This window comes from Salminus brasiliensis, chromosome 4 (assembly GCF_030463535.1).
Source record: "Salminus brasiliensis chromosome 4, fSalBra1.hap2, whole genome shotgun sequence".
Lineage (NCBI taxonomy): Eukaryota > Metazoa > Chordata > Actinopteri > Characiformes > Bryconidae > Salminus > Salminus brasiliensis.
Window position 1 is genome coordinate 28481940 of NC_132881.1, and position 27839 is coordinate 28509778.

Consider the following 27839-nt stretch of genomic DNA (forward strand, 5'->3'; position numbering starts at 1 on the left):
TCGCACACCCCAGAAGTGTTCACTGGTGTTTATGATCCGCCATCTGCAGGAGCCTGAAATAGTGACACTTTTTGTCACTATTTTGTCTGGGGAGCTTATTTTACCATAGTTTACCTTACACATTCACTGAGAAGACCTACAGATTCACTAGTGGTTTGGGATATTTAATTAAACGGCCAAATTCTTATGATTAACATTTTGACCCTTGGTTCCAATCAATACCACTGAATAAAAATCAGGAGTTGATAGTTTAAAAAAAAAAAAAAAAAACTTTTTACATCAGATCACTCCGAATGAGCTTTCTAAACTGGTATAAATGCCCCTTTTATGTTTTTCATTCTCATCAATAGATCTGGGTAGCATTTCTGGACATCCAGAACTCAACTTTTGATAAATAAAAGCAAACAAGGTGTAGAAAGGGAAAACAAAAACAAACAAACAAACAAACAAACAAACAAACATGAACCATGGCCAAAACCCGATAACAATATTGATGCTACATCTGTATACTTACATCATCCACTAATGGGGGGGAGGGGGGGCAGGCCTAATTGTGAAATGGTCCAAGGTGAAAGCTTGCAAGACTGAAGATGATCATCAGTCAAGCTGAATCCGTCCTTTTGTTAGAAAAGTGGATTTGATGCAGATCCCATTTTCTTAACAGACCGATATAAAGCTGTAAACAGACAACCATCTCCCAACAAACCTCTGACTATACTACCCATTAGAACAGAGAAGCGAGTACACAACCACATTTACATGAAGACACCAACAACAGGTCAAAATAAAGCTTCTGTGAATGCTTTACATTAGTGTAACAACCTTTTGTTGGCCTAAAAGACAGCTCTTTAATGATATTTGTAGTATAAAAGTACACTTTAAATATATACACTGAACAACAGCTACCAGACAGTTTCCTTGGAGGTCTGATAAAAACAGAATTAGACATTTTATGTTTATGTCCATTAAACAGTTTTTCTTGGCCCCGTTTCTTAAGGCACAGCGGTAACGATAGCCCCCTGAAGGTGCAATGCAGCAATAGAGGCAACGCAAAACATCGAAACTGACAGCATAGGTGTAGGCAAAGTGGCTAAAACAGCACTGGATGAATACAAAAGGCAAATAGTAAGAATTGCATTGGTTAAGCATTTCCAGTCCTAATGTCTTGAAACGCATAGAATTGGCACAGCAACATTCATCCCAATGCCCAGCCATGGATGCAGACATGCATGCATGGCTGATTGCCATCAACTTTGCTGCATAAAGACCAGGCCTGCAAATACTTGAACACATACTACCTCCCATCCATACAGTCTTGATAACACTGCTGCTTTTTAGCCTTTAGGCCTTTCGTTAACGGGTCTACAGAGTGATAAAGATTTGGCCTCTCAACAATGTCAATGTGCAAAAATGAGCAGAGTCCTTTGGCAAAATTCAGATCAAGGCAGGAGATCCAGAGAAGTTTCGGTTTTGATTTTCCTCTGCTGGTTTAGTGTCTTCCTCCGCACCCTGTTGGACATGTTTCTGAATGAGTATGTTAGTGTCTTTGCTGAGAGAGATGTGGAGGCCGAGTGAGAGACAGAGAGAGAGAGAGAGAGAGGGGGAGAGGGAGAAAAAGAAAGAGAGTAGCAGGTGCAGGCCTGTCCTGTGCCCCTCTCTCCCAATGGTTAAAGCATGGAAAGGCTCTCAGGCTGGTGTTGATTAGCTCCACTGAGGGCCTCCATTTTGTGGTCTCTGCTAGAGCTTCCTATCGCGCCTCCTCTGGCTAGAACCATCATGGTGTTACCGGATATGCCAGCAAACTCAAAGGCAAATGTGCCGTAAAACAGCATGATGATGACGCAGAAGACCCACTCAAAGATGGCAGAGGCGTGCTGCAGGACAAAACTCTCCTGGACAAAAAACACTCCACCTGGAGGACAGCGGAGTTAAGGAGTTCCAACGCTGAAAACAAGAGGCTCACAAAAAGTGAGTGCCTGTTCACTCATTAACTGCAGTAGGCAGTATCACAAAATTCAGACAAGTCAGTAGGTACAGTCAATATAGACTGCTAATTTGTACAAGAAGTACTGAGCAGTTCAGCAGTGGGGGGTCAAGTTGAGGTCTCAAAAACCCAAGCAAATTGTTGGTCTGCTAAAAAGAGCAAATCCACTCCAGAACCGATTGCAAAAGTCCTTCAGGAAGGATTAGACTATGTTCACATTGCCAGACTCAATCAATTCAGGTGTTTTATTCAGATTGGATTTGGTCATCTTGGTGGCTCACATTTATAAATCCTGCCTGTAATGTGAACAAATCTGTCCCTGAAACAGCACCACATATGACGGAGACTTAAATCTTGTAAAAGAATGGATTTAACATGTCCACACAGACCACATTTAACCCAAACAGGTAATGTGAATAAGGCCTAAGCAGATTTAGAGTGGTGGTGCACTGTATTCTACTTTCTCCATCCACACCACAAGATTCAGCATCAGAAGTTTCCAGAGAAGAATCTAAACAAGCCTGATACAAGCCCTGTGAACTGATTATGCTCTTCATTTTCATGCATCTCAAAACATCTACAGTGACTTGTGATTGGACTACAGGGATAATTACACTAGAGGAAGTAAAAAAGTGCTGAGAGTCTTTATTTGTGGACATGTATGGACTGTTAGAAACCATCTGTTGCTGTCAGGGATGTTGAGGACTGCTGTAGCAAGCACACCACAAATATAATGTTACCATGCGTGTCCCTGTCCACCTCCACTGAATCATTACATACCTCATCCCCTAAAAGCATTGGACCCCTTTCAAAAACAAGTACGTAGCTAGATGTAGATCTTTGTAATGTAGAAGGATACTGAGCACCAGGGCTACGAAAGCCAGCAGGGTCATGATGAGGCGCAAGTGGCCCACGTTGTACTCGCCCTGAGTCTTGGCCAGTCGGTAGGTGAGCGCAGACTGCAGACACACAAACAGCATGCTGGTGGGGAAAGCCACACCGGCCCCGACGTAGTGCAACACCTTTGCATTATCCACCTGGAGACACAAGCAGAAAACAAAGCAGTGAGGTCATGACAGCATCCTGTGAGCAAACACACAGAGGTGACAAGCGCTTCTACTATACAGCCAAAACTGACTGACTGACTGTGAATGAAGAGAGGCCAGCAGCAAAACATCTTGTATATCATGAGCAACAGTGCGCCAAAATAGCTGTGCTTTTTAATAACATGGATTTATGCAATATAAAGGCAACCCCTTTGAAAACACTAAACACAGGTTCTAAGACAGTAGGCAGGAACACAAAGGTTGAAATGGCTGTTAGAAACAGACTTCCTCTCCTGCAAAGACGTTGCCAAGTGAGCCACAACCCTTTTTTCCCCCCCTAAAATTACCCTGAAACACAGCAAGGCACAAGCGGTAATTACTGTTTGCACAGACTTGCATTTCTGTAGCTGCCAGCTATTTACACTGCTCACTTCTCTGAGCTGTGCATGAAGCTCTAGAGGCTGAGAAAAACAATCTACTACATTTTCAACAGGTCTGTCACTCATTGTTTTTCAGTACAATCACTTCAACATTTTGTTTAGTTTTTTTTTTTTTTTTTTTAAGCAATTTGTTCTCATTAGTTTTGAGCAGCAAGTGTTCAAGTGCTGCTTCATCCCTACCAGCAGAGGTCAGCATAGTTCATCTCACCGCCTCTCCCATAATCGCTCTCCCAACATCGCTGCACATCCTACACTCAGCCAGCCACTACTCCTACTCAATCATCTGCTCCAATCTCTCACCCTCTTAGGTGTGAATGAAATCTCTACTGAGAGGCCATGGTCCCAACGTCCCACACACATTAGGTGTAAAGTGTGTGGAGTGTGTGTCGTTTGCTTAGGCCGCTCTCTGGCCCCGTAGAGGTTTAGCATCTCCTTGACCAGGGGCTTCACAGCCACAATGCACAATGGAGCAGACCGTAATCATGTGACCTGGGCCACAAGACCTGGTCATGCAGAGGTTTCCTCCCACGCTGATTGTACCGATCAGACCTGATAAAGAGCTTGCAACCAATGAACCATTAGCCAGATGCGATGGTGTTTCAGGAGGCTTTAGCCAGGTTTGTACAGGAAAGGAGGCAGGTCAAACAAAACAAACTTAACTAAGGGTCCGACTGCAACAAGGCTGAATTTCTAGATTATTCCCAAACAGGAGGGAGGACGACATCACTATATAAGAATGTTTCAAAACAGAAAAGGTCCTGTTTAAAAAGAAAATAAATTAAATAAAAATCAAGACAGGAACAAGTTACATAAGTCCATGTGTGCAGGTTATTTTCATATGCAGTTCAGTCTCAGTGTGCCTAATTAGTGAGGGGGGGGGGGGGGGGGGCTGCTAATTCTTTTTTGAACATCAGACCTGGTTACAGATAAGCCTCTTTAAATCTGTCTCTGCAGACTGTGCATCAACTAACTGGCAGACAGCAACACACACCTCAGGAAGACCTCGTCTAGACCAATAGAATTGATAATGCCATTTAAAGTAGCAGCAGACTGCTTGTATTGCAGGTAGCTGTTGTGTGTTGCTCAAGTCAGATTCTTGAAAATGTCATGCCTAAAATTCCATGCCGCAGTAAGAGCTGGATTAAATCCCCAGGACGTTTTAAAAGCAGGAGTAAAATGATTGTATTACTATTGACTTATGCTGAAATCCAGCCAAGAAGAACTGTTCGAGAAGTGATGGCCATTGTGTGCATTCATCTCTATAGGCCTGGGAATTTTTTGCGCTTTTTTCCTGGGAGGCCATGGGAAAGCAGGAGAGCAAGTGCTCCACACACTGGTAGGTGGAATCTGAGGTTTACTTTGGCAGGCTGTAAATGTCACCAACTATGCGCTAGCAATAAAACAATGCGCGCACACACACATACAGTAGTCATGCTATTGTAACTTCCCATAAGAATATACACATGGGTAATTCAACCAGTCCAGAATGGTTAAACATTTCAGTGGGCTGTACGCATTGAACCTATGTGTAGACACACATTTATGGGGGACCACACACACACTAGAATAACCGATAGCTGGCTAGCTAACCAGAGAGAGATTGACAGGCAGATGGGTGATGGATACACAAATCCAGCAATAGAAAAAAAAAGAAAACAGAAACAAATACAAAATGACTAAATAGCTAGAACTAACTAGACAGACAGACACAGACAGATGTCCAGATAGACAGACAAATAGAAAATGCATAACAGATACACAGACAGAAAAAGCAATAATAGAATGGAGAGAGAGAGAGAGACAGCGAGAGAGGGAGAGACATGAATGTGTGAGTGTGCAACGTGGCAGTGTTTCCAGCATGCACAGGCAGGTTTGGTAGAGGCCGAATCCTCTCCCTCCCCCTGCACATCACACACACTCACACCTGTACCTGCACAGCCCCCCTCCACCCAATCTGCTTCAGAAAGCCTCTTTCATTTCTCCATTGCTCTCCTTCTTTAATCTGCCCTTCCCCTCATTCCTCTCCCCGTCACCATGGAACTCCACCAGGGCGTCTCAAGAAACGTCTATTTATAAAAGTTTTGGTCACTGTGAGGGTACAGCCAAGCGGCTGCATTATGTAAGCTCCTCTGTTTGCTAATGGGAATAATGTGATTCTCATGCTGCCGCTCTGTTGATATCCTGCATGGTGAGCAGAAGCAGTGGAATTCTCCAGAAGAGCAGGCGGGCAGGATGATGAGGTGCAGATGTTGTGTCCAAAACTCGTTTCCCCGCTCAAGCTCCCCTGCCCATCTGATGTGTCTAATTCCAAGCTAAACACACACACACAGTGACTCATTCACACACACATCCAGTAAATTTTCCTCAGTTTCGCAATATATGTGACTGTGAAAAGAGCAGATGGAAAGAAGGGGATCTGCTTCACTTTCATTTCTACTTGTTCAACTCGCCAGGCTTTGATTGCCCAACAATACCGGTCTCTAAAGTCCAAACTGTCACTTTAAGTGTTCTTATGCTGTTACACAATTAATGACTAGCTCAAGTTACATACGACATCAAGGTTTTGTTGTCCAAGATGTATGAATATGGTTTTAATACAAAAAATTAATGATATTAAAATATAGTCATGTCTACAGGGTATTTATAGGTTATTTTAAAACACATTGTTTTAGTCTCACCCCCCCCCCCCCACCATGCCAACTTTACAGTCTTTTAACACTGACTTCCCTTAATAGTAAGGTTTTTATTTCACCTGTATTTAAGGTTTGAGCATTTTTTTGTCCATTTAACATGAAATTCTGACAATATAAATCATCAATAGCAATAGCAATCATCCAGAACATTAGCACCACTGACCAATGACGTGAAGAACCTTTATTGTGTTCATATACAGTGGGGTGGAATATATTAGGCAGTAAGTACGACAATCAGGTTTTTTTTAGATGATGTGTTAAAATCAGGAAAAATGGGCAAGCATAAGAATCTAAGTCCCTTTAACAAGGGAAACATTGTGATGGCTACACGACTGGGTCAGAACATCAGGCAGTCCCCCCCCCCCCCGGTATACAGTGGTCAGTAGCCTACCTACCAAAAGTGGTTCAAGAAAGGACAGCTGGTGATTGGGTCATGGGCACCCAAGTTAACTTGCAGGACTTAAAGGATCTGCTGCAAACATCTTGGTGCCAGATACCACAGGACAACTACAGAGAGCTAGTGGAGTCCATGCTCCCACCCTAATGATGTGATGGCACAAGGGGGAGTATTAGCAGGTGGGGCTAGAGATTGTTTCCAAAACCTCAACACGCTTAGAGGAGAACACTAACCAGTCAGACAGCCACACCACAAACTTAAAAAAAAGAGCATCTCAAGAGTTATTTGGAAAAGTCAATAGTTTTATACACCATGACAACTCTCTAATATCAAGAAAATCAATTTTTGCTTGCAGTGTAGAATCATGCTGAGCGATGTAGCATCACTGGAGGTGGAACTCACAATCTTAGGAAACAGCACAACAGCAGGATTTCATATTTGTCTGCAGTAACAACTTAAAGCAAAAGACATAAACATGACATAAAATGCTTGTATTTAGTAAGATAACTTTATAGATTTCTCCATTCCTCCAAGCAGCAATAAAAATGAAGTAAAACGCTTTAAACTGAAGTGATAACTGTAGATATTCTGATCATGCATATTTTAAATATTTCTACTGACTTTATTACAGTAAGAAACAGACTGATGCCCTAACAATGCCTAAATTCTGCATTTTTATTCCAATTAATTATTTAATAAAAAAAAAAGTAAAACATTTTACAAAAAGCTGCACACATGGTGGGCATAGCAGGACCAAAGATGTCCTAAAACGCGTTCATTGAGATGCACATCATTAGGACACAACTCCTATGTCCTGAAAATGAACTTAACCCTGATGAAAGCTGCAGCCGATATGACTAAACCTGCTTCAGGCTTAACTCACAAATGCACTCTGCCACCAGTGTTCTAGGGACCACTGTATTCAGCTCCCCCTCTGCGGCTCTGGGAGTTTTATTTGGCAGCAGGAATCTCTACTCACATTTCAGTCAACGCTAACAGAGGTTGCACTGGAGCACTAAATGGCAGGCAGTGCCCATGTGACTTCCTTCCACAAACAGAGCGAGGAGACTGGCTCTGTCTGTACGCCCCTCCTACCAGGCCACGTGTGTGTGACACACACACACACACACACACACACACACACACACACACACACACACACACACACACACACACACACGAAAGGAACAGCCCATTCAGACTTAATGGCTTGCAGATTTCATGTGTTCACTCCAAACATAGAAGTCTCCCGCTTAGAGTTGTTTTCCACATTTCGCGAGGGAGGTCCGCAATTTGTCAAAACATCCACACACGTGTACGAGTTATTTTAACAACCCGAGAACTAAAACTGTGAGACTGAAGGGGCCGGACTAGGGTTAATAAAGACTGTTACAGTTTACAGTTTATACAGTTAATAAAGACTGTTACAGTTTGTTACAGTTTATAACAACGTAGTACAATCTATATTACAGAAACACAAAATCAGTAGATTTATATCAACAGATTCAGATTAACCAAATGCCACCTTTTTTCACTCAACCGAACAACCGTAAACTATGTGCTGCTTCAGAACACTTTACTGCAGAAAGATAAACAAGGACATTTTACTTGAGAACAAAGTCTGAAAATGGTTAAAGAACATCGTAACAAACCAAACCCACGCAGTTCTTTATTAATGTCACTTGTTTCTGAAAAAAAGACCCCTAATGCTCAGTTAATAAGCATAAAAACATTTTATGAATGGGTGCATCAGGCTCTGTTTTTATAAGACATGTAAACTGCTAACTACTCTCAGCGGACTCTTATTATGGATATATTTTTTTAACAACATTTCATATCTGTGTAGGCAGGGGAACGGAAATTGTCTTTTATGACAGTCACCAAAAAACTTTTTTTGTATGTGTGTGTTTCACTTTAGCAGACAAACCATCTGTCGAAACCTATATGGGAGATTTATTTATTTTCCCAAGGATACTTTCAGGAAATGCTGCACCCCAAACTGCACACTACCACATTAAACAATATGTAAAAAAAAAAAAAATAATAATAATAAAACTGGAAGTGCATTCATTCGACCACTATGTGAAGTACAGAAGTGTGTAGTTTTGGATGTGGCAAACAAACAAACAGCATGATTGAGAGCTGGACTGAGGAGGAGAAGAGGGTGGTCATAAAGGGAAACACTGCCCCTTTTCAGCTCTTGCAGAAAGAGATCCCAAAAAAGCTGCAGCCGCTCAAAATAGAAAGTTCTTACACAGCTCTATATGGCAGAAAAATGTAATTTCTGTGGTTACCAAAAACACAAAATCCACAAACTATATATATATAAATAAATAAAATGAACATGAGAAGTGTGAGAATCCAACATACAGAGATCGTCACATACATAAAGTTAGATATACTTTATTTATACTGTTAAATCAAAACGTGTGTATTGTATTTTTTTATAAATAGTGATAGACAAGTTGCTAAAAAAAACAAAAAAAAAAACCCACAAAAACATCATGTGTAATTTATGCAGAAGATCGAGACATGCAATTACTTCTTTTTTTTTAATACCAATTATTATATTTATATATTTATAAAAGTTGCCTGTATGCCTATATGTGTTGTTGAATAATGAGAGTTTGATACATGGAACGGACGGACTGAAACACTGTCGTGTCCTGCTTCAAAAGAAAATCTAAAATAAACAAAACTAAGCAGTATAACACATTGATTGAGTCTCCAAGAGAGCATGACAACTGACTTTAGATCACGCCCCAAAAGTTCACATACACAAACCCATCCACCTACCCAGTGAAAGTCTTTATAATCCTAAAGCTGCAATATGGTCCAAATGCAACGGCCCCTTTGGGACATCATGGTGTGGATGACGCTTGTAACACTGAAAAGCAACACATCACCTCCACACTAGACTAGTTCTGAGAATACAGGTTGCTATGCAAACCAGGCCTTGTGACCACTGCTTTTCCTGTGCCAGTTTCCACAGAATTAGAGCTCAAACTGCGATGAAACAAAAGCCAGGAAAGCAATCAGGAATTCATGCTAGGCTAAACTCTAGCTGACCAGCTTTTACCATCTCTTCTCTCCAACATCCGCATCATTGAAAACTATCTGGACTACTTCTGGCTAGAGCTGACCACACATCAGAAAGGGAAACTAAAAAGCACCAAATGGGGAAGTGAGTGGTTGCTAAGCTAAAAGCCAACTCTGCCACAATGTTTTTAGCTCACTAAACACACACATACAATCTTCTCTGATAAGAATTACTACAAAAAATGATTACCATGTTTGTTACAGCACTCAAAACTAAGCTATGCGGCTCCTGTGAACCACTACGGTGACGTGAGCCAGTCAATAAAAGCAGAGGTTATTGTAGGTTTTTTTGTTGTTTTTTTTAATTTCCTTCAGGATCAATAAAGTATCTATTTCTATCTCTCTCAAATAAATCAGGGTATTTCATTCTCAAAGTGATTTTTTTTTTTTATTCCCAATAAATAACCAACTTAAACTGTATACACTAGAGAATCTTTCATTCTCTTTTTTCTTACTTTGGTCTTGGTGCAATGTACCTTCTGTGAACCTGTGGATCTCTTGGATATCAACATTGCTGCCTTTGGAAAAATTAACCTTATTCCTAAGGCAAAAAGTGTGGAAAATTTGGTCTCTTGTCTGAGCCCATTTTGAAAACCTCAGGCCTTACAGTGGCATCCCTTCCTATACGGCTCTATTCATGTGTAACTGTCTGGAAAAAAAAATAAAATATATATATATATATATATATATATATATATATATATATATAAATTACATATAAATAAATGACTACTTACAATTACTAGTGTTGAGGTAATACCAGAAACATAGCAGGGCCACAGTGAGGCTGATTAATAGTCCTAATAAAGCTGTGGAGGTAAGAGCTTAATCTTAAATAAAGGCAGAGATGAAGGATGTACATGTTTAAAACTTATTCTCTGTCAGTGTCTCACACACACACGCTAATAAGAGGGCATAGTTAAGACATGGACGTTTACAATACCAGGACGAACTCTTGCTTCCCCCTCCCTCCGTCTCTATGGCAACTAGCCCATAAAAAAACCTCTGTCTGATGCCCTATTGGCCGACCTCCCCACATTGCTTGCAAGCTGGGCACCCAGCCAAGCGTCCAAACATTTCAGCTGCCTAAAACTCCGCTCCCTGAACGACCTGCGCCGATTCATAAATAAAGGTAAAAGACACTCGGCCCTCAGAGTGAAACACTGGCCTTGGCCGATTGATTCTCTCGTGGCCAATGGGATGAGAATGAGAGAGAGAGAGAGAGAGAGAGAGCGCCTTAGCTGAGCAAATAAATCATATCTACAGTAAAATAATGGCACAAGAGGAGCGAGGCAATATTAAATGCAAAGCGCAGCCTAATGCTGTGCTTTGGCTGTGCTTTGCATTTTAAATTTCAAAACTAAACACACTAAAAGAACGGACTAGTGGCAGATTAAAGTTTAACACATTAAACTGGATGAGGGGTAACATGTAACAGATTTGTATGTAGTTAATTAGTTCAAGCAGAACTGCGGGCTGAACAGAGTTCTTTCACACACACTGTAATCACCTGGAGATTGTATACACTGTATGACACTGTATAGAGCTGGCCAGTCTAATAGTACAGCTTCCACATGGGAGGGGGAGGGTTGTTAGTTGTAACACAGTGGCTCCTTTACAAATATAAACCTTCCAAAGTCTTATTAAATGTAAATGTAAATTAAATATATTTCAATTAAATTGAGCTGTGGTGAAAAATTACATCACAAATCATATTTATCTGGACCCATTACTACTAAGTACTAGGTTCGAAAGGCATTTGGCTTAAATAACACCGTACTGGACTGAACAAAACTAATTGGGCTTGCATCACTTGCACCAGGGCCTGTTACAACCAGCTCAACCTGTTGGAAACGCTGCATGGCCAGCAATGATTACAGCAATGATTAATGTTGCTAATAGTTATCTTTTAATAAATAATTATTAAACATATTTATCAAAAAGATGCTGTGATATGTCGCTCTCCCTTACTCATCACTGTCTACTTTCCACAGAAAAATCACCCAAATAGAAAGGTGGCTTTATATAGTACACGGTCAGACTGACTCAGACTGACTGCAGTGGCAGTCAGACCATATGAATGGAGTCACAGGAAACCAGAGAATAACTACTAGGGTCTGTAAGGATCACTGTTGGCAGGTGATTAGACTGGATCTGTCTGGCTTCTCTCACTTCCAGTTAGAGAACACTTCTAGATAAGTTCTGCCTAGAACACCACCCCAGAGTGTCAGGCTTTCACACAAGCCCCCACAGCCAGTATGCCAGGGTTAGCTCTATCTAAAAACACACACTTTGCTTGCTTTAAAGGTGCCGGACAAGACCAGATAAAAGAGACCCAAATGAGTCGTTTCATCTGGATACGATAAGGTTAAAAAGTCAGGGCAGAACTGGTAGCCTTACCTGGAAGTTTCCCACCATGATGAGTCCTGCAGAACAGATCCATCCAGTGGAGAGGCTTGCAGTGTTTAACACACAGTTCTGATGCTTCTCTATCACATGAGCATAACGCAGCAACACAATCACCATCACTGAGAGAGAGAGAGAGAGAGAGAGAGAGAGAGAGGTTAGTGTGAAACGTGTATCAGACTGTACATATCTAAAGATGAACTGAAAAGTGCCATTCCAGATTAATCAATTTCAGTAAATGTGAACAATTTACTGTTCTGAGCACAATTGTTCCCCACATCCAAAAACTTCTTCATAACAGCAAGCTTACAGGATAAGACCTTTCAATGAAAGGCAAAGTAAAAAAAAAAAAAAAAGATTTTCACATAAATTGAAGTCTCAAATAGTAGTAATTGTAATTAGTCTAGAAAAGGCAAAAAATGGAGATACAAGGTTTGTGTGTGACAGTGATGGAATATTACTTATATACATGGGTGCAAGCAAACAGCCCTATATTGAAGTGTCAGGATGTGTTTTGCAATACTGTACCGATTCTCAAACACACAGTACAGATTTGAGTTAATAGTTGACAGTGTAAAGATTGGTGGCAGACAGTGTTTCATTTAGTGTTGTGTTTAAACCCAGACTGTTAAGACAGCAGTGCTGTGTTCAGTCTTTGGATCCCACTGTTCTGACTGGATAAACATTTCCGTTTTCTTCTACTCAGAATTTACGCGTATGTAAATTTCACAATGCATCGCCTTGCATCCAATATTGCAATACATTAATTTATAACCCTTATAACTGTATTGTCTCACCAGGTTATTGCCAATACACAGCTCTATTTTCAGATCCCACTGTTCTGACTATAGAAAAAGTAAAAGTAATTTTATGCATATGATGGTAAACATTTACCCTGTGTCATATGCATTAAATCTCCAGGTTCTTTCCATTACACAACACTACTTGTGTTTCAAATAATTTGTAAAAATGCAAATAAATCAGATCTAACAAAACCTCCGAAATCAGAGAGGAGTATAGTGTAGTGGTGCAGTTACTACTATGCCCTCAAAATGAATATTAGTTTAAGACCTAATCCTCCAGCACTTAACAACTGCCTCCCCCTTATCCGTGTTCAATTCTCCTGTGTGATCTGCCAGCAGGACAGAATGTGGGGGTGCACTGGCATGTTCACATATCAGCATGGTCTGATCCTGCATGACAAAAAAAGTACTGTCTGCTGTTCCTCTAACTAGAACCTATTCATTGTTTTCCTGGAAGAGGAGGGTGTGGGGTGGCTGAGGAAAGAGTGGCGGGGCTGTGTGTGTGTGTGTGTCTGAGTGTGTGTTCAGGGGGGTGGATAATGGGGTTGATCTTTATGTGCTGAGAGTTGTCTAGCGCGTTCCTCTGTTTGCTCTGCTGGGTTAATGCTTAATGCTTAATGAAAGCTGACTGGAGCTGACCAGCTGGGGGCAAGCATGGGGACAAATCACCCCTCGCACCATAACGGCCCATAACGGCCTTGTCAACCTCACACTCTGAGGGGAACCATTCCAGAATCTTTCACAGACAAGGAGCCTCGATGCCTGCGTTTGCCAACAGCAGAGAGTGAGAAACTGAAATACAATGGGCTCCAGGGGTGTAAATCTCTGAACACGCAACCATCTAATTACAGTCATTTAGGAAACAACTGAATGAACCATGAAGTCTCAAACTTCAGCATGACTGATTAGAACTAGTTTTAAAGAATATGTGCTAAAAGAACCAGGGGAATTATTTACTAAGGCTGGGTAGTATGATATACCACTATACTTCAGTAGTATCTAAGCTTAGAGGTATCTTTGAATTTTAGCCTATTCAAACTAGCTGAGGTTATTCTTGAGTAAATAAAAGCACTCTTGTAAGTTGCTCTGAATAAGAGCGTCTGCTAAATGCTGTAAATGATATTTATCATTATTGCCAAAATGTATTTAGACCATATTGACCATTACTATTTCTACAATATTAGTAGAATACAGAGAATAAAACAAGCCGGTGTATATTTCTGGATTTTTAAATAGAGCTGAGCAATATGGCATGTTATCATATTGTGAAATTTTGGTATAATAATTCTGATATATACAAAATGTCTGAAACCCCTCATCCTTCCAATCTAACGTTATACAAATACCCTCTCTTCCATACGTCTTAATGACAAAGTTTTCACAACTCACCACCTAGTCTCCTCCCTTTAACTCAGTCACATCTCTCAGACCTTGCAGCACTTATCAGAGAGGATCTGGCCTTCTAGCTCAAAGCTACCATCATATGCAGAGGTCACTGTGTCACTGCGCAAAAGGCCTTGAGCCTATAGTCAAAGTGACTACTGACCTACTGAATGTTTCATTAAAAGAGTATGGTTAGTCCTGTTTAACTGGATAGATCGCAGCATGCTTTGCATGAAAATAATGGTACTGATGGTGTAGTGTTTGAACAGTGTTTAAAGCCTGCTGTTACTTATATAGCTTCTCCATCCAAAATATTACGAGAACTCTTCTGTATGGAGAAAATGTCTTTAAATGGCTTGTTCAAACTGGCTAGCTGAATCTCCACTTTCAGAACAATGTGTTTTAATTAGGAAGCACTGGTGGATGAGATGGGAAATGTGGGTTGATGCAGATGTCCAATATTTTACAAATGTGCCCATCAGACACCAATGCAGACACATTAAGATTTACCCGACTTAAAAATTGTGACTAGATTAACCTGTTTAGTTATAAAGAGACAAACTGCTTATTTCTGTAACATTAATAGTCGAGATGGGACGACTTGTTGACATAACTGACATTAATGATTATGGAAATAAGTTGATCTGCATAACATGCGTAGACACGTCGCACATTGCTGCACTCACTAAAACTGGGCCTGTGTCCCAAACTGCACACTACCACCCTAAATAGTATTCCAAAGTATGGAAGTGTGTGGTTTGAGACACCGGCATGGATTTCTCCGCTGCGGCTAAAAATCACCCACAGGCATATAAATGTATGGGAGTATTTTGGACAGGGACCCAACAACGTGGTGCTCTGCAAGCTTGGCAAGTGGAGATGGCTTTTTACAGCAGTCCATCTTGCTATGCATGAGCACTTGCATCCTGGAACACATTGTCAAGACAACAGCATAACTGCACCCAAAGTGTTGTGTCTTCATCGCCCCATGTTAAAACAATTACTGCATCACTGCTCTTATGGTACGTTTGAATTATTTTCCTACACTGATGCAAAAACACCCAGTGATTACCTTAATTAGTATTCAAGTATATAGCAGTTTTTAAGTCTAGTGTTTAAGTAAAAATATTCATTCTTCAGTTCAGGTAAAGAGTTCCTATGACATAAAACAGAGGATACTTTTTTGTTGCAGAATAATGCCCTGAAATGCATACAAATGTGTTTTTTTTTTATTGGTGATTAAAGAAAATATTGAAATATTAAGAATAACATTTACATAGTACATTTTTTAAATTATTATGGTCAACTTATATTAATTAATAAGCAATAAATTAGCCATTAGATAACAAAATAAAAATAAAAACATATACAAATAAAAATAATAAAATCATTAGGTGCAGCCATAGTAAAATTAAAGACAATTTAGTGTCACATCAATCACATCACATTAATTGCACAATCAAAAATGAGTTTGAAATAAAATCTGAATATCCAATGCGGATAACGTTTTAAGCAAATATCCACCAAATATCCATGTAATGAGATAACAATATCATTGCGCAGGCCTAACATGGATGAAGCCCCATAAAACCCATATTTGAGAACATGTGTGGGCTCTACACACCTTCCTGAGAAGACATAAATACTTTAGGAGAAGTTGAGCAAGTTAGTTGCAAGCATGGAAAAATCAAACTGCTTGTCTTCGGGCAAAGGAAATTACCCTCTTTTTCTTTAACAAAGCCCAGCTGTAGCAGAAAGGGGGGGGACCATAAGGCTTGTTTACTCCATTAGATTAGTGTCGGCTGGAGTCGGCACTCAAGAGCATCCACGAATAGGCGTGCACAGTGGCTTTCACCAGCGAGGAGAACACAGAGCGGATACAGTAACAGGAAACGTGTACCAATCCAGCTCACACAGCAATTCACAAACTGCTACATTTATTTGTGGAACGACACTGCAGGTCGCTTATCGCCGCCCAGCGTAATATGGTGCCAGGGCTCGACACACTTTATCATGTCTTATCATTAATACTGTACAGCAGCAGCAGCACACATGCCCTTTTTTAGCCAAACCACCCGGCCTATTTACTGAACGCAGTGCAGGAAGGTGGCAAAGGTCACAAAAGGTCAGAAATCTGTAGTCTGTAGAGAAACGTGTATGCGCAAGCATTTCCTAGAGTTGAACTCGTGTCCTCAGAAGGGGGGGGGTGGGGGGTGGGAGGAGATTGGGGGACACATGCTGCCGTTGGCCAGCCGCCATCATTATTTTCTGACTCTAAACAAACACAGCAGTGCTGCCTTCTTCCACAAAGGCCGACTGGCCGAGAGGTTGAGTCAACAGAGCCGGTGAATGACCCAGCGATCACAGCCGCTCAGACGACCAGGGCTCCTACACCAGGTTTAGTCATAAGCCATCCCTTCTTTTACAGCCTTACAATTATGTAAAGCCATTTATTAACACCCACAGAAAATATGCTGCCATGGCCACATGCTACTTGTGACCACTTGAGGCAATTGTCCATTTAAGCAAAGCTCCGAGCCGGCGACATCACCGCAGCAGCATCCGCAATGTCACTCTGGCAGCGGAGACCGACGCCTTCTGAGTGAACGCGTGATAATATCCAGCGTAAACACATCTGTGCTTTACTGGAGCTGTTAAAGCCATGCTGGGAGTGTTAATAACACTAACGGCAGGCATTGTGTTAGTCACCCACTTGGTGCTTTAACTACCCTGTTAAAGTTGATAAGACAGATTGTGGCTGGTGCTCTTTCATGGCTGCTGCTCCCACAGAGCAGACATTAGTTCTCAAACAATATGAGACCATGGAAAAACAGCGTCATTTAATGGATATACTTTAAAGAGAGGTCTGGTCATCATAGACAGAAGTATGCCATTAGGTTGCCACAAAAAAATGCAACATACCATAAAATACTAAACTCTACCAGTGTGATGCTAAAAACTGCTGAAGTTGGTGATTAATAAATAATGTTGAAATGATATGAATAAATGAATAAATAAATAAAAGTAACAAATAAATAAAAGAATAACTCAATTAAGTTTGGAACCTCTAGAGGCTATTGTATTTCGGTCGGATTCTCTTCTTACGCCATTGCAGAAATCAGCAGCACTGCAAATACATAAATTCAAACAATTTCACAGTTCCCTCTGAGGGTGACCAGGCCATGGGGTCAGAGATATACACCTGTACTAAAGCTGGGTGATATGGCATAAATATTATATATTTACACATATTATATGTGTGTGTAATTTATTTTTTTTAAAATAACAACCAAGTCTCAGGCTCTGGCTGCTTATGGTGGGCAGAATGACTCAGGATTCGACCTAGCGATCCTCAGGTCAGTTTATAAAAAAATAAAATAAATAAAAATATAAATAAAATTAAAATTAAATCTAAACATTATTATTAAACATATATTATTTAGGGTAACTTTGGTTAGGACCCAGTTTACGATATGCCCAGTACATTCAGAAAAGCTTACTGTTTTGCAATTTACATCATATTGGCCCGTTCTAACCTTCCACACTTGATCCAAACAGAGACAGTGCACATGCAGGAAAAGGAAGGGGAGAGCTGCATTAGGTTTTTCTGTGTGAGGACAGGCTCTCTGGGCGTCTCCACTGGCCTTGGTCAGCTCTTGCAGCGCTCTCTACTCTCTGTTTCATCTTTGTTATTGTGTTCTAATGCTGATGGACGTTTCCTCCTGTACCACTCTTGTTTCAGTGAGCGGCACACCTCGAAACAGTGATCATTATGTAACCTGCAGCTATGGGGAGCACAAACAGCTCTGCTAGGAAAAATCTACTAGATATATTTACTCTACTGGCAGGAGCAGTTTCAACAAATCCTTTTTACATAAAATCCTTTCCAGAAACCTTCCTGTTCACTGTGTAAGCAACTTGTATTGTTTGAACATATTCACAACACAAATTACATACCAGAGAATGTCCAGTCGTTTCATAGCAGCATAATATCAAGGAACAGGGGAAAAAAAATACCCTGACTTTTTCTGGTATTGTTGGAAAAAGCACTACCCTGTCCTCATGAAAAAAGGGAACATTGGCTCATAGTGACCTAACCTGACCATCCAGCCTGTCACCAACAATACAGGCCTTCAGATCTGAGCCTAGGGCTTTACGGTCAGACCAAACTGACCAGGTCATAAGTCATGTTTTACCAGTAACAAAGCACAAAGGGCCTTTACCCCTTTGAGACCTACAGCACAGTTCACACCTGGCTGTGATCGACTGGCTGGTTCTAGGTATGTCAAACAACGTTTCCCATGCAGTACTGGACTTTCCTGTTAGCCTGATGTTCAGACTCCAATAGTTCTCCAGTAATTCTCCAGTAAGTCAAGAAAGAGTTGGCTCTACGATCTTGATATAGGACCAGCTCGGTCCTCTAGCATTGTGATAATGATGTAACTGTTTGCTTGTTTATCAACTTTGGATGACTCTTTGTTCTCTGCACTGTGGGTGATCTGATTCCCGCTGAATTTCATGATTCATCTTCAGTGTCCTGCAGATTACACTTCATAAACACTGACAATAATACCGGATGACCATATCGGCCACTCACCATCAGCTGCTTGAATGCAAATGCCATGGAAATGGGTCTGCAGAAGCTCGAGTGGTAGATTAACATGTTCAAGTCGACAGTATTCCCAAGCATTGAGTGTGCACAATCAGCATTTACCCAGAAGTTATAATTGGCACAGACAATTAGCTTTGTAAGTTCATTTAAGACAATTCATCTCACACACAGAATTTTGTATTGCCATCTTTGTGGGCTATTTTCATAGACAGCTGTCAAAGAATGCCTTAAATCACACTTCAAATAATGATGCTCCTCAAATGACATCATCCCCCCCCCCCCCATCTCATCCCCAAAGTACTGGATGGAGCACAATCACTCTACTGCTCCACACAATGCTGGGGGCTTTACACCCTTCTAGCCCCTGGTGTTAGGCATATGTGTTAATCTGCTTCAGAGAGTCTGATTCTATCGGCAGTACTTCTCTACAAAGAATAGACAAGCTGTGTGTGCACACTTGCACATCTGTATCTGCAATCGGTGCAACTTAAAGTAGCTTAACGCATTCATTAGAAGGGGTGTCCACAAACATCTGAACATTAAAAAAATCTACCATCTCTCAGAACAACAAAAGCATTGTTAATATTTGTGAGGATCAGTCAAATGTTCATACAGCACTAAACTACTAAACGTTTTCCATTATTCTGGATTCCCTACAAAGAATTTAATACATGATCACATATGCACACAGAGGCAGCTGCTTCCAAAGGCCCTCTTTGGCTAGGCCGTGTGTATCGGACGTACAGCAGGGAATCACTGCCTGAACCAGCAGGAACGCTCATTTTTGAAGGAGTCGCATCCATGTCAACTAGCTGTATTACATCACAAAGTCTGGCTCCAAAGAAAAGACAGATTAGGTGGCAGCCTTCCATAGCCACCCCTCACTTACACACACACACACGCTACTGCTTCATCCGTGAACCCACAACAGCAGTAAATCAATCCCTTTATTACCTCAATGTATTGGTGATTTTTTTCACCAATGTCCAACATTATATTAAATGTCTGTAAGTGCTGTGTAGTTACACATGAACAAACCCCTGCAATAACTAACTATTAGTGATGTCTGTTACAGATGAATTACAGTAGTATAGTCTGACACTCAATTGTATGAACCAAAACTATTGAAATTACATAAACTGTACTATTACTACTGTAATCCACAGTGAAGACGTCACCAGTAGATTCACTGTTATTGCTTAGATTGTAAGCATGTAACAACACAGCTTTTAGAGACACTTAATATAAAGTGGGACCATCTTTTATGAGCTTTTAGCCTCCTTTCAAACTGTGTATCAACTTTATCAATACTGTTTCTTAAAAATAATAATAATAATAATAATAATAAATAATCAAAGCTCCAAAATTAGCTACATGCAGTTGAAGTACTTCACTTAGAATTATCTTCTAAACATAGGTCATCATGCTCATGCCACTACCTCTTAGCTATCCTCCCATCTACTACCTGCCCCCCTCCCTCAGAATACTGGTCCAATATCGTTAGCATAAAATAAAAAACATGGTGTAATGAGTCAGGATGACCCAAGTGTGATGTGCAACATGGTAAACACACACTCACCCATGAAGGATCCTGTACTGCAGATAAGACTGAAGAAGCAGCTCTCTGGGGGCAGTGTGCCACACTTACTGCAAAATAAAAAAAAAATAAAAAATAATATAAATACAGACACCAGAGCAGGAGTAAAATACTGATCTACTACTCAGGTGGCACATTTGTCCAGTCCAATGAGCTACATATACACTGTGCTGTGAAATTATAATTAATGACAGTTAATTAGGATCAGCGATCAGCATCCAGTGCAAGAGCCTTGTTTAATGACCAGCTTTGATTTGGGTCAACACCTCTGGGGGAAAAAATGTTGTGGAAGGTTTCTAAGTGCATTTTAACTGAATCACAAATCAGAGCAATAGTGTCTAGACCAGACCATTCAGTCCAGACCAATCAGTCTGCCCATGGGTAGATGCTTTCCCAAAATCCTTCCAAGAACAGGTTGTAAAATCAATCAAGTGACAGAGAGACCAAGAACACCTAACAAACCATAGGCCTCTGCCTCAGTGAAGACTGGTGTTCATGATCAGGAAAAAAATAAATAAAATAAAAATAAATAAATAAATAAATAAACAAACAAATACACTGCAAGAATGTGATCCATGACAGAATAGCAAGTCAGAAATCATTACTAACAATCATATAACTGGTCAGTATTCCTAAAACTCATGAAAAAAAAAGCTTTAGACTCATGTCAGTCACAGTTGTGTCTGTCGAAACTTAACGCTGCTTTTCAAAGAGCCTTACTACCAACTGTGAAACGAGGTGGTAGTGTTATGGTTTGTGGAGGCATTGCTGCATCAGGTCCTGGATGCCTTGCTATCTGCTACTGCTTGCTATAGTGCAGTTGGGTCATGTCATGTGACAAGACAATGATCTAAAGCACACGAGCAAGCACACATCTACACAGAAAGCTCTTGGTTGCAGGCATTGCTGCTGGGGGGGGGGGGTGCTTTTTCACACAGTATTGTTGAATATCTTCTCTTACATCATGGATTTTTTTTTTTGGGAGGTGAAGGGGTCCTATGCTGAACCCTTCATGGCAGCTGATCAAACCTGGCCCTGCCTGGGTTCCTGGGAGCACTCCAGCAGCTGAGTGAGAGGAGTGAAGAGAAGAGCAGAAGCTGATAAGGGCCAAAGGAAAGCTGGGGGATTCATCACACAGCTGTCAGGTCGCATGCACAACAGAATGAGACAAACAAGACAGCACCGCGGGAGGATGATGCGAACCAGAAGAAAGCTATTGCACTAATTACCACCGAAGAGGAGGAGTTCATGAAACCCAGCATTACATATGTGCATCAAAGAGTCCCCACCTTCAAGACACACAGGTTCATTCAGGAAACCGTCGTAGAGGGAACTTCACTCATGCACATATGTCTGCCTATACTGTCAAGGAGCTTCACTATTTATGACATAAATCATTTCAAAAATTCTTTATTTTTCAAAGATGATCTCTTAAAGACAAACTAAGGTACCTTAAAACAGTTCATTTGAAAAATGAAAAAACATTGTGGCAAAAGATCACACCTAATTTCTTACTGTACGGCAAACTAAACTGCTGATTCATTACATTTAGTCAAGGAAAAGTCAAGCAGTCCCAATACCCTGCAACCTCTCTTCCTGTGCTTTATATAGAGCACCCTACAGCTGATTCATACACATGCATAGAGGTGTTGATAAAGTTCTACTGCACTCTCCAGTGTGTCTGCTTACATCTCACATTGAGTGCGACCTTTCACCTACTTCACTACACCTCTGTGCCAGGAAGAGGAGATGATGGGAAAGCAGTATAAAAACAGACCCCCACACACACCCACACCCATCCAGACCCACGCTCCCAACACGCTGCCAGCGTCCACAAGGAATAGGGACACACCCAGGAGCATACATAAACAAAACACGCATATAAACACAGGTTCACTCATGAAATTCCATAGGTCACATTTCTGTAAATGCACAGAAGAGAGGAGTTTATAGAAAAGACAAAAGCACCACAGCCCATAAGTTGTTTAACAACATACAGCATTTGCATATTCTGCAGGGTGTAAAGGAGAAAAGGGAACTAAGTGAATAAATTACTATGTCTACAATCTAAGCCTCAATTCTTTTCTGGGTACACTCAGGGGAATGCTTTCATCTGCTAGGCAAGCACAAGCCCATCCCGAGCTGCCTTATGAAACATGTGGATCCTCAACCCACAGACTCCACAAACATCATCCCTACTCGGAGACATCCGCGGCACTGCTCTACACCGCAACAATGCTGCATTTGCCAGGAGCATTAAGATTGCTTCATTGGAAGTGAAAATATGCAATATTGAACAGATGGTAAAATGCAACATTATCTGAATGTTTTAAGCATAAAAATGAAACTGAGAACCACAGTCCAAATTATCTTACTTGTGTAAAATATAGAATAGAAAAATAAGGGGTCCAAGTACAGAACCCTGGGGCACTCCCTTACGAAACATGGACAATGAATGACTTGTGTATATCTATGGAGATAAACTGCATGTTCACACTCAAATTTTGCCCATCTTTATGTCATATCAAAAAAAAAGGGAAGATGACGAGAAAGAAGAAGCCAGAGGGAAAGCAGAAGGGAGGTATCAGAAGTAGAACCAATAAAAAGACAGTGAAAGTCAGAAGCACTTTTGTAGGGAAAACTTGGGGGTGGGAAAAAAAAACAAAAAAAAAACAAAAAACACACACACACACACACACACACACACACACACACACACACACACACACACACACACACACGGGTCAGGCAGTCTATAGACATACATTAGACCCCTTCAGAGAGCACAGAAGCCTGACCCCTCCCTTACAGAAGTAGCTGGCAGCACTTTGATTGGACATTTACACTCAGCTCATTCCATGGACCCTGTTGTAATTGGTTACCTTCATGGCACAGGGATTCTCTGTTCTATAAGCTCCTAAAGCAAACTCACACTGTTCACACACACACACACACACACACACACACACACACACACACACACACACACACACACACACACACACACACACACACACAAAAAAGTTATGGGAACTTAAAGTATTAAACTAGGCTTGTGGTTTGCTTTGCGCTCATTACGCTCATAATGTGCAACGTGGAGCATGTAGGAATAGAAACTCACACTGGCTAAATAAAACAAAAAGCAAAAAAGCAAAAAACAAACAGTTATGCAAATGTGTTGGCACCCTTGATCCCATTACATGTCCTTTGATTTTCTAAGTGAAAATAAGGACACACGTCTACACATCCTAAAGCATAAGTAATTAAATACACTATAAGGTCAAAAGTATTGGGATACCCACTTATTCAACGCTTATTCTGAGATCAAGGATATTAAAGAAGAGTTTATCCTGCTTTAGTTGGAGTTACTGTCTCTACTGTCCAGGGGTGGGAGAAAGAGATGGAGAGAAATTTGAAGGGTTAACAGACCTGATAAGTGGCACATTGTCCAGAGTACAGCATAGTGTTGATCCACTCTGCAAGGGCAAATCCTCCTCACACGACTGATTATACATCCTGAAACACACAAACACCACACACAAAGTCAAATTAGTACTGCTTAAACCACCACATTAGTGGACATGGCATTCTGATCTCCATTCCTTAAAACAGCCATCAATCACAGGCAGGTAAAAACACCTTTTAGAAGAGGAGACCCGCTGGCTATGAACACAGAAAGAGCTGGGGTGCTGCATTCCAGCCTTTCACACAATATGTTGAAAGTTTCTATTAAGACCCAAAATGAGCGTGTTTTGACAGTAGAGTCTGCAAAACCACAGAACCTTAATCCACACACTTAAAAGAACCTTAAAGCTCTGATGTAGATGCGCTTCACTAAAGCACATTCTTCTCACACTATAGACATAATGAATCAGTTCAAAGAGAAAGCCCCGTAACAACTGTTGTTTTTAGGAAATCCTAAAAGTGACAGATCCTGGAATGCAGCAGATTGTGTTGATTTCAAGTGGCTCATCTGTATAGAGATGGTGTGATAAATATGCATTAGAAGAAAACCACATACACTTCTAAAAGTGTACATTCACCTGTACATCTGCCACACAGCATGTTCTACTCTTATCAAGTAGCATGTGGTGCTTTCACCATGGTATTATTCAGAGCATACTAGACCTGTGTCAATGCACTGTTCAGTCCATTCCTCATGAAAAAAAAAATAATCCAGTCAATTTACACTATATGTCCAAATGTCTGTGGACACCCCCTCTAATAATGAATGCAGTATTGTACATTCAGCTTGTCTAGTCTCTGTAGAGAAGTACTGTCAATAGACTAAGGCAGATAAACATGAACCTCTTGGCATCATGCCTAATGCCAGGTGTTGGCTAGAGAGGTATAAAGCCCCCAGCACTGAGATGTGGAGCAGTGGAACTGGGTTCTCTGGAATGATTGTGCACCATTCCATTATTTTGAGATGAGGATTATCCAACATCTGGACTTAATTAACAATCCTCACAGCAACGCTCCAAAATCAAGTAAAAAAATAATTTCTGGGCAGTAGAGACAGTTACTTCAACAAAAGCAGGATCAACTCTTTAATACATTTCATTTCAGAAGAAACAATGAATGAATAGGTGTCCCAATAGTGCATCTTGAATTTGTTCATACTTCTAGACTTGAATATTTAACTGATATTAAGCTGGGATTTATTGAAACTGAATTTATTGCTTGAGGATTTGAAATGTTTGTGTTCCTCTATTAATTCACATGTTTAATTGTGCTTTTAAAAAAATATAATAAAGAATATAATATAAAAAAGCCCTAAAATGCCATTGAAGTTAATACATTGTTTTTATAGATGATTTTAAGTGATTTAGGTGAGTTATTTAACATTTGTTTTCTCTAGATCTTGAATTGATTTTTATGTTTTTACTTGGCTGATTTTTTGTAACTGTGTAACTGTGTTTTGTAACTGTGGTCAGGGCATCCAGATGTTTAAGCATGAATTAATAAATGTATAGCTTGAGGACACGCTGCCACTGTGAACAGGAGATGCCTGGTTTGAATCCTGTTCATGCTGTTAGCCATTGGCAGGGCCAGGGCCCCAAGAGAGCACAATTGGTCTTGCTTTCTCCAGGGTGGGTAGATGGCACATTCTGTCCAAATCACTCCAGTGGAGTCTGCTGGCCGATGCTTTAGAGCCAGACACACATAGTTTTCCCTCAGAGCACACTGGTTGTCTGGTGACGTTGCATCGGCAGCAGTTTGGAAAAAGAAAAAAAACCTGCTGGAGGAGGAGTGGGTCTGTCTTCACCCTCCCACTGTCAGATGCATTGCACAGGGATGAATAAGTATGGGATGGATAACTGGCCATCCAAATAGGGGGAAAAAATGGTAAAAAAGAAAACAACTTAAAACAATTTCTAATATTTTTTTCAATTCTGAGAGCTGGTCAGATCATATGATACATATTGTGGGACATTATAGATCAAACATTTGTAGAATGTCTAAACATAAAGCGTCTCATGGGGGGGAAGCAAGTCAAGGCTTTTAACACCAGAAACCTAATACCACTCTTAAGATTACTCAGCCCAGTACAGTGAGCATCATCAGAACTAGCCAAGCCAACATTGCTAAAGACACTGCACGAAACAGTACAGTCCTGCATGGTCTCTCTCAGTGAGGGCTCAGAGTTCAAACAAATGTTTTAAATGTGGTTGATTTAAAAAATGTAAAGTACATTTAAACTTGAGAGACGATGCACAGGCCATTACAAAAGCCTTGCAATCTGATGCATTACCGGTTTTGCCTGGAAATTAAGGCGGCCTCCCTCCCGATCGCGCTGAAAAACACTGTTCAGTCCCCCTCTACACATAAGCATGCTGTATGCATGATGATCCATTCATTTCACTTAGCTTCAGAGACCCTGTATAGAACTTGGGGCACCTGGGGCACCAAACACACCTCAGCTGCCTGACTATGTTGAGCTAAGGGAAAGATGATTGCTGGCAGAAAAACTGTTTTAACACACCCAAACGTAATGTCCATATGACTATATAGACTGGGTGGCACATTACGGATATCTGCACAGCTAGTGGATGAGGTTTTTCTTTGACTAATCATGTTGGACAATTTTCTGGACTTTAGATAGAAATTTCAAACCTGTTATTCCCTAACCTGATAAACATTCATTCAGTCTCAGAATAGATAACTCATTACAAACAGCTGGTAAAACATAAAATCAAGAGGTTATTTCAGAGTAAGCTTAAATAAGGGATCCCTTAAGAGTAGAGCAGAGTCATCTAATTCAGTATGGCACACTGAAATATGCACATAAGGTTATTTAGTCTTATGTTCATACTACTGAATTATCTAAATGATCAATATGGTAAGCACTATGACCTACAAACGGATACGCTAATGCATAAGTCCTCCTTCTAGAGAAGCTTAAATGAGTTTTTTGTTACAAACTCACATACTAGTACATATGACAGCCTTTTTTGTGTGTGTGTGTGTGTGTGTGGAGATAAATGCAAACTCAAAATCTTACCAGTTATCCACAGGACAGACATGCTGGTTGTACAGTGCCATGGCATACCTGATGGAAAGAAAAGAGAGTAAAATAAGAAAGTGATCGTGAGTAGTTGGTATTTGCCATTTCCAGAGAACTACAAGAATTCCAAAGCTAAAATTCTACAAAAAGCCTTTTTGTAGAAAATAGCACTGACCAGAACCGACTGACATGAGATGTCCAGTATATGGCCAGCTAGCAATCTTCAAATTGCTCTTTGGGCAATGCCACAGAAGAGCCAACCTAAGTTCCATAAACCATATATAAACCATGTTTGTCTTAGATGTGTGTGTAAAGAACCTTTTAAAGGTTTAGGAAACCATTACTTGATGTTTCACCTCCCTAAATGATGTTTTAAACATTTACACTCTGGCCGTAATCTAGATGTCCCGGAAACGTTGTCTTAGTTGTCTTTTTCACATCTTTTAGACGTCATGGTATACCTTCGCACAAATTCAACTCTTGCACCAGCAGCACCAATGACTGCATTTTAATCCTCACTCTAGCTGATGCAACAAGGTCAAAGAGCAGCTGATTCAGAGTCACTGTGACCGTCTCTGAATGTCAGCGAACAGAAGGGCATCAGATAACCCTCAGAATAAACATCAGCTCCTGAACGTCTGCATGGTCACTTTCACAAGACTTTCAGAGAAACGGACAACAGACGGGACTACAGAGGGCAGAGACATCACCTGACAAAAAGTCAAACGAACCGCACACCAACTCAGGACACCAGAGGACAGTCAGTGCTCCTCTACCGTCCTACACAACACACATAGTGTTTGCGTTTGTCCAGTGTAACTGCCTCTGACAGTGTGCAGGGTCAGCAACAGGCTAAACGCCAATTAGGGTA

The 27839-nt window shown here is 40.7% G+C and overlaps 1 protein-coding gene across 1 annotated transcript in view; it reads right to left on the reverse strand.

The window, feature by feature from the left end:
- Nucleotides 1-249: 249 nt before the first annotated feature.
- The window catches only part of LOC140554654 (transmembrane protein 150A), a 32940-nt gene continuing 5350 nt past the window's right edge, over nucleotides 250-27839 (reverse strand). The window contains exons 3-8 of the mRNA XM_072677868.1: nucleotides 26966-27013; nucleotides 23890-23976; nucleotides 20443-20510; nucleotides 12060-12187; nucleotides 2844-3021; nucleotides 250-1912 (exon numbers count right to left, since the gene is read on the reverse strand). Of these exons, the coding sequence (XP_072533969.1) occupies nucleotides 1668-1912; nucleotides 2844-3021; nucleotides 12060-12187; nucleotides 20443-20510; nucleotides 23890-23976; nucleotides 26966-27013 (754 nt within the window). The 3' untranslated portion in view covers nucleotides 250-1667. The remainder of the gene's footprint in view (nucleotides 1913-2843; nucleotides 3022-12059; nucleotides 12188-20442; nucleotides 20511-23889; nucleotides 23977-26965; nucleotides 27014-27839) is intronic.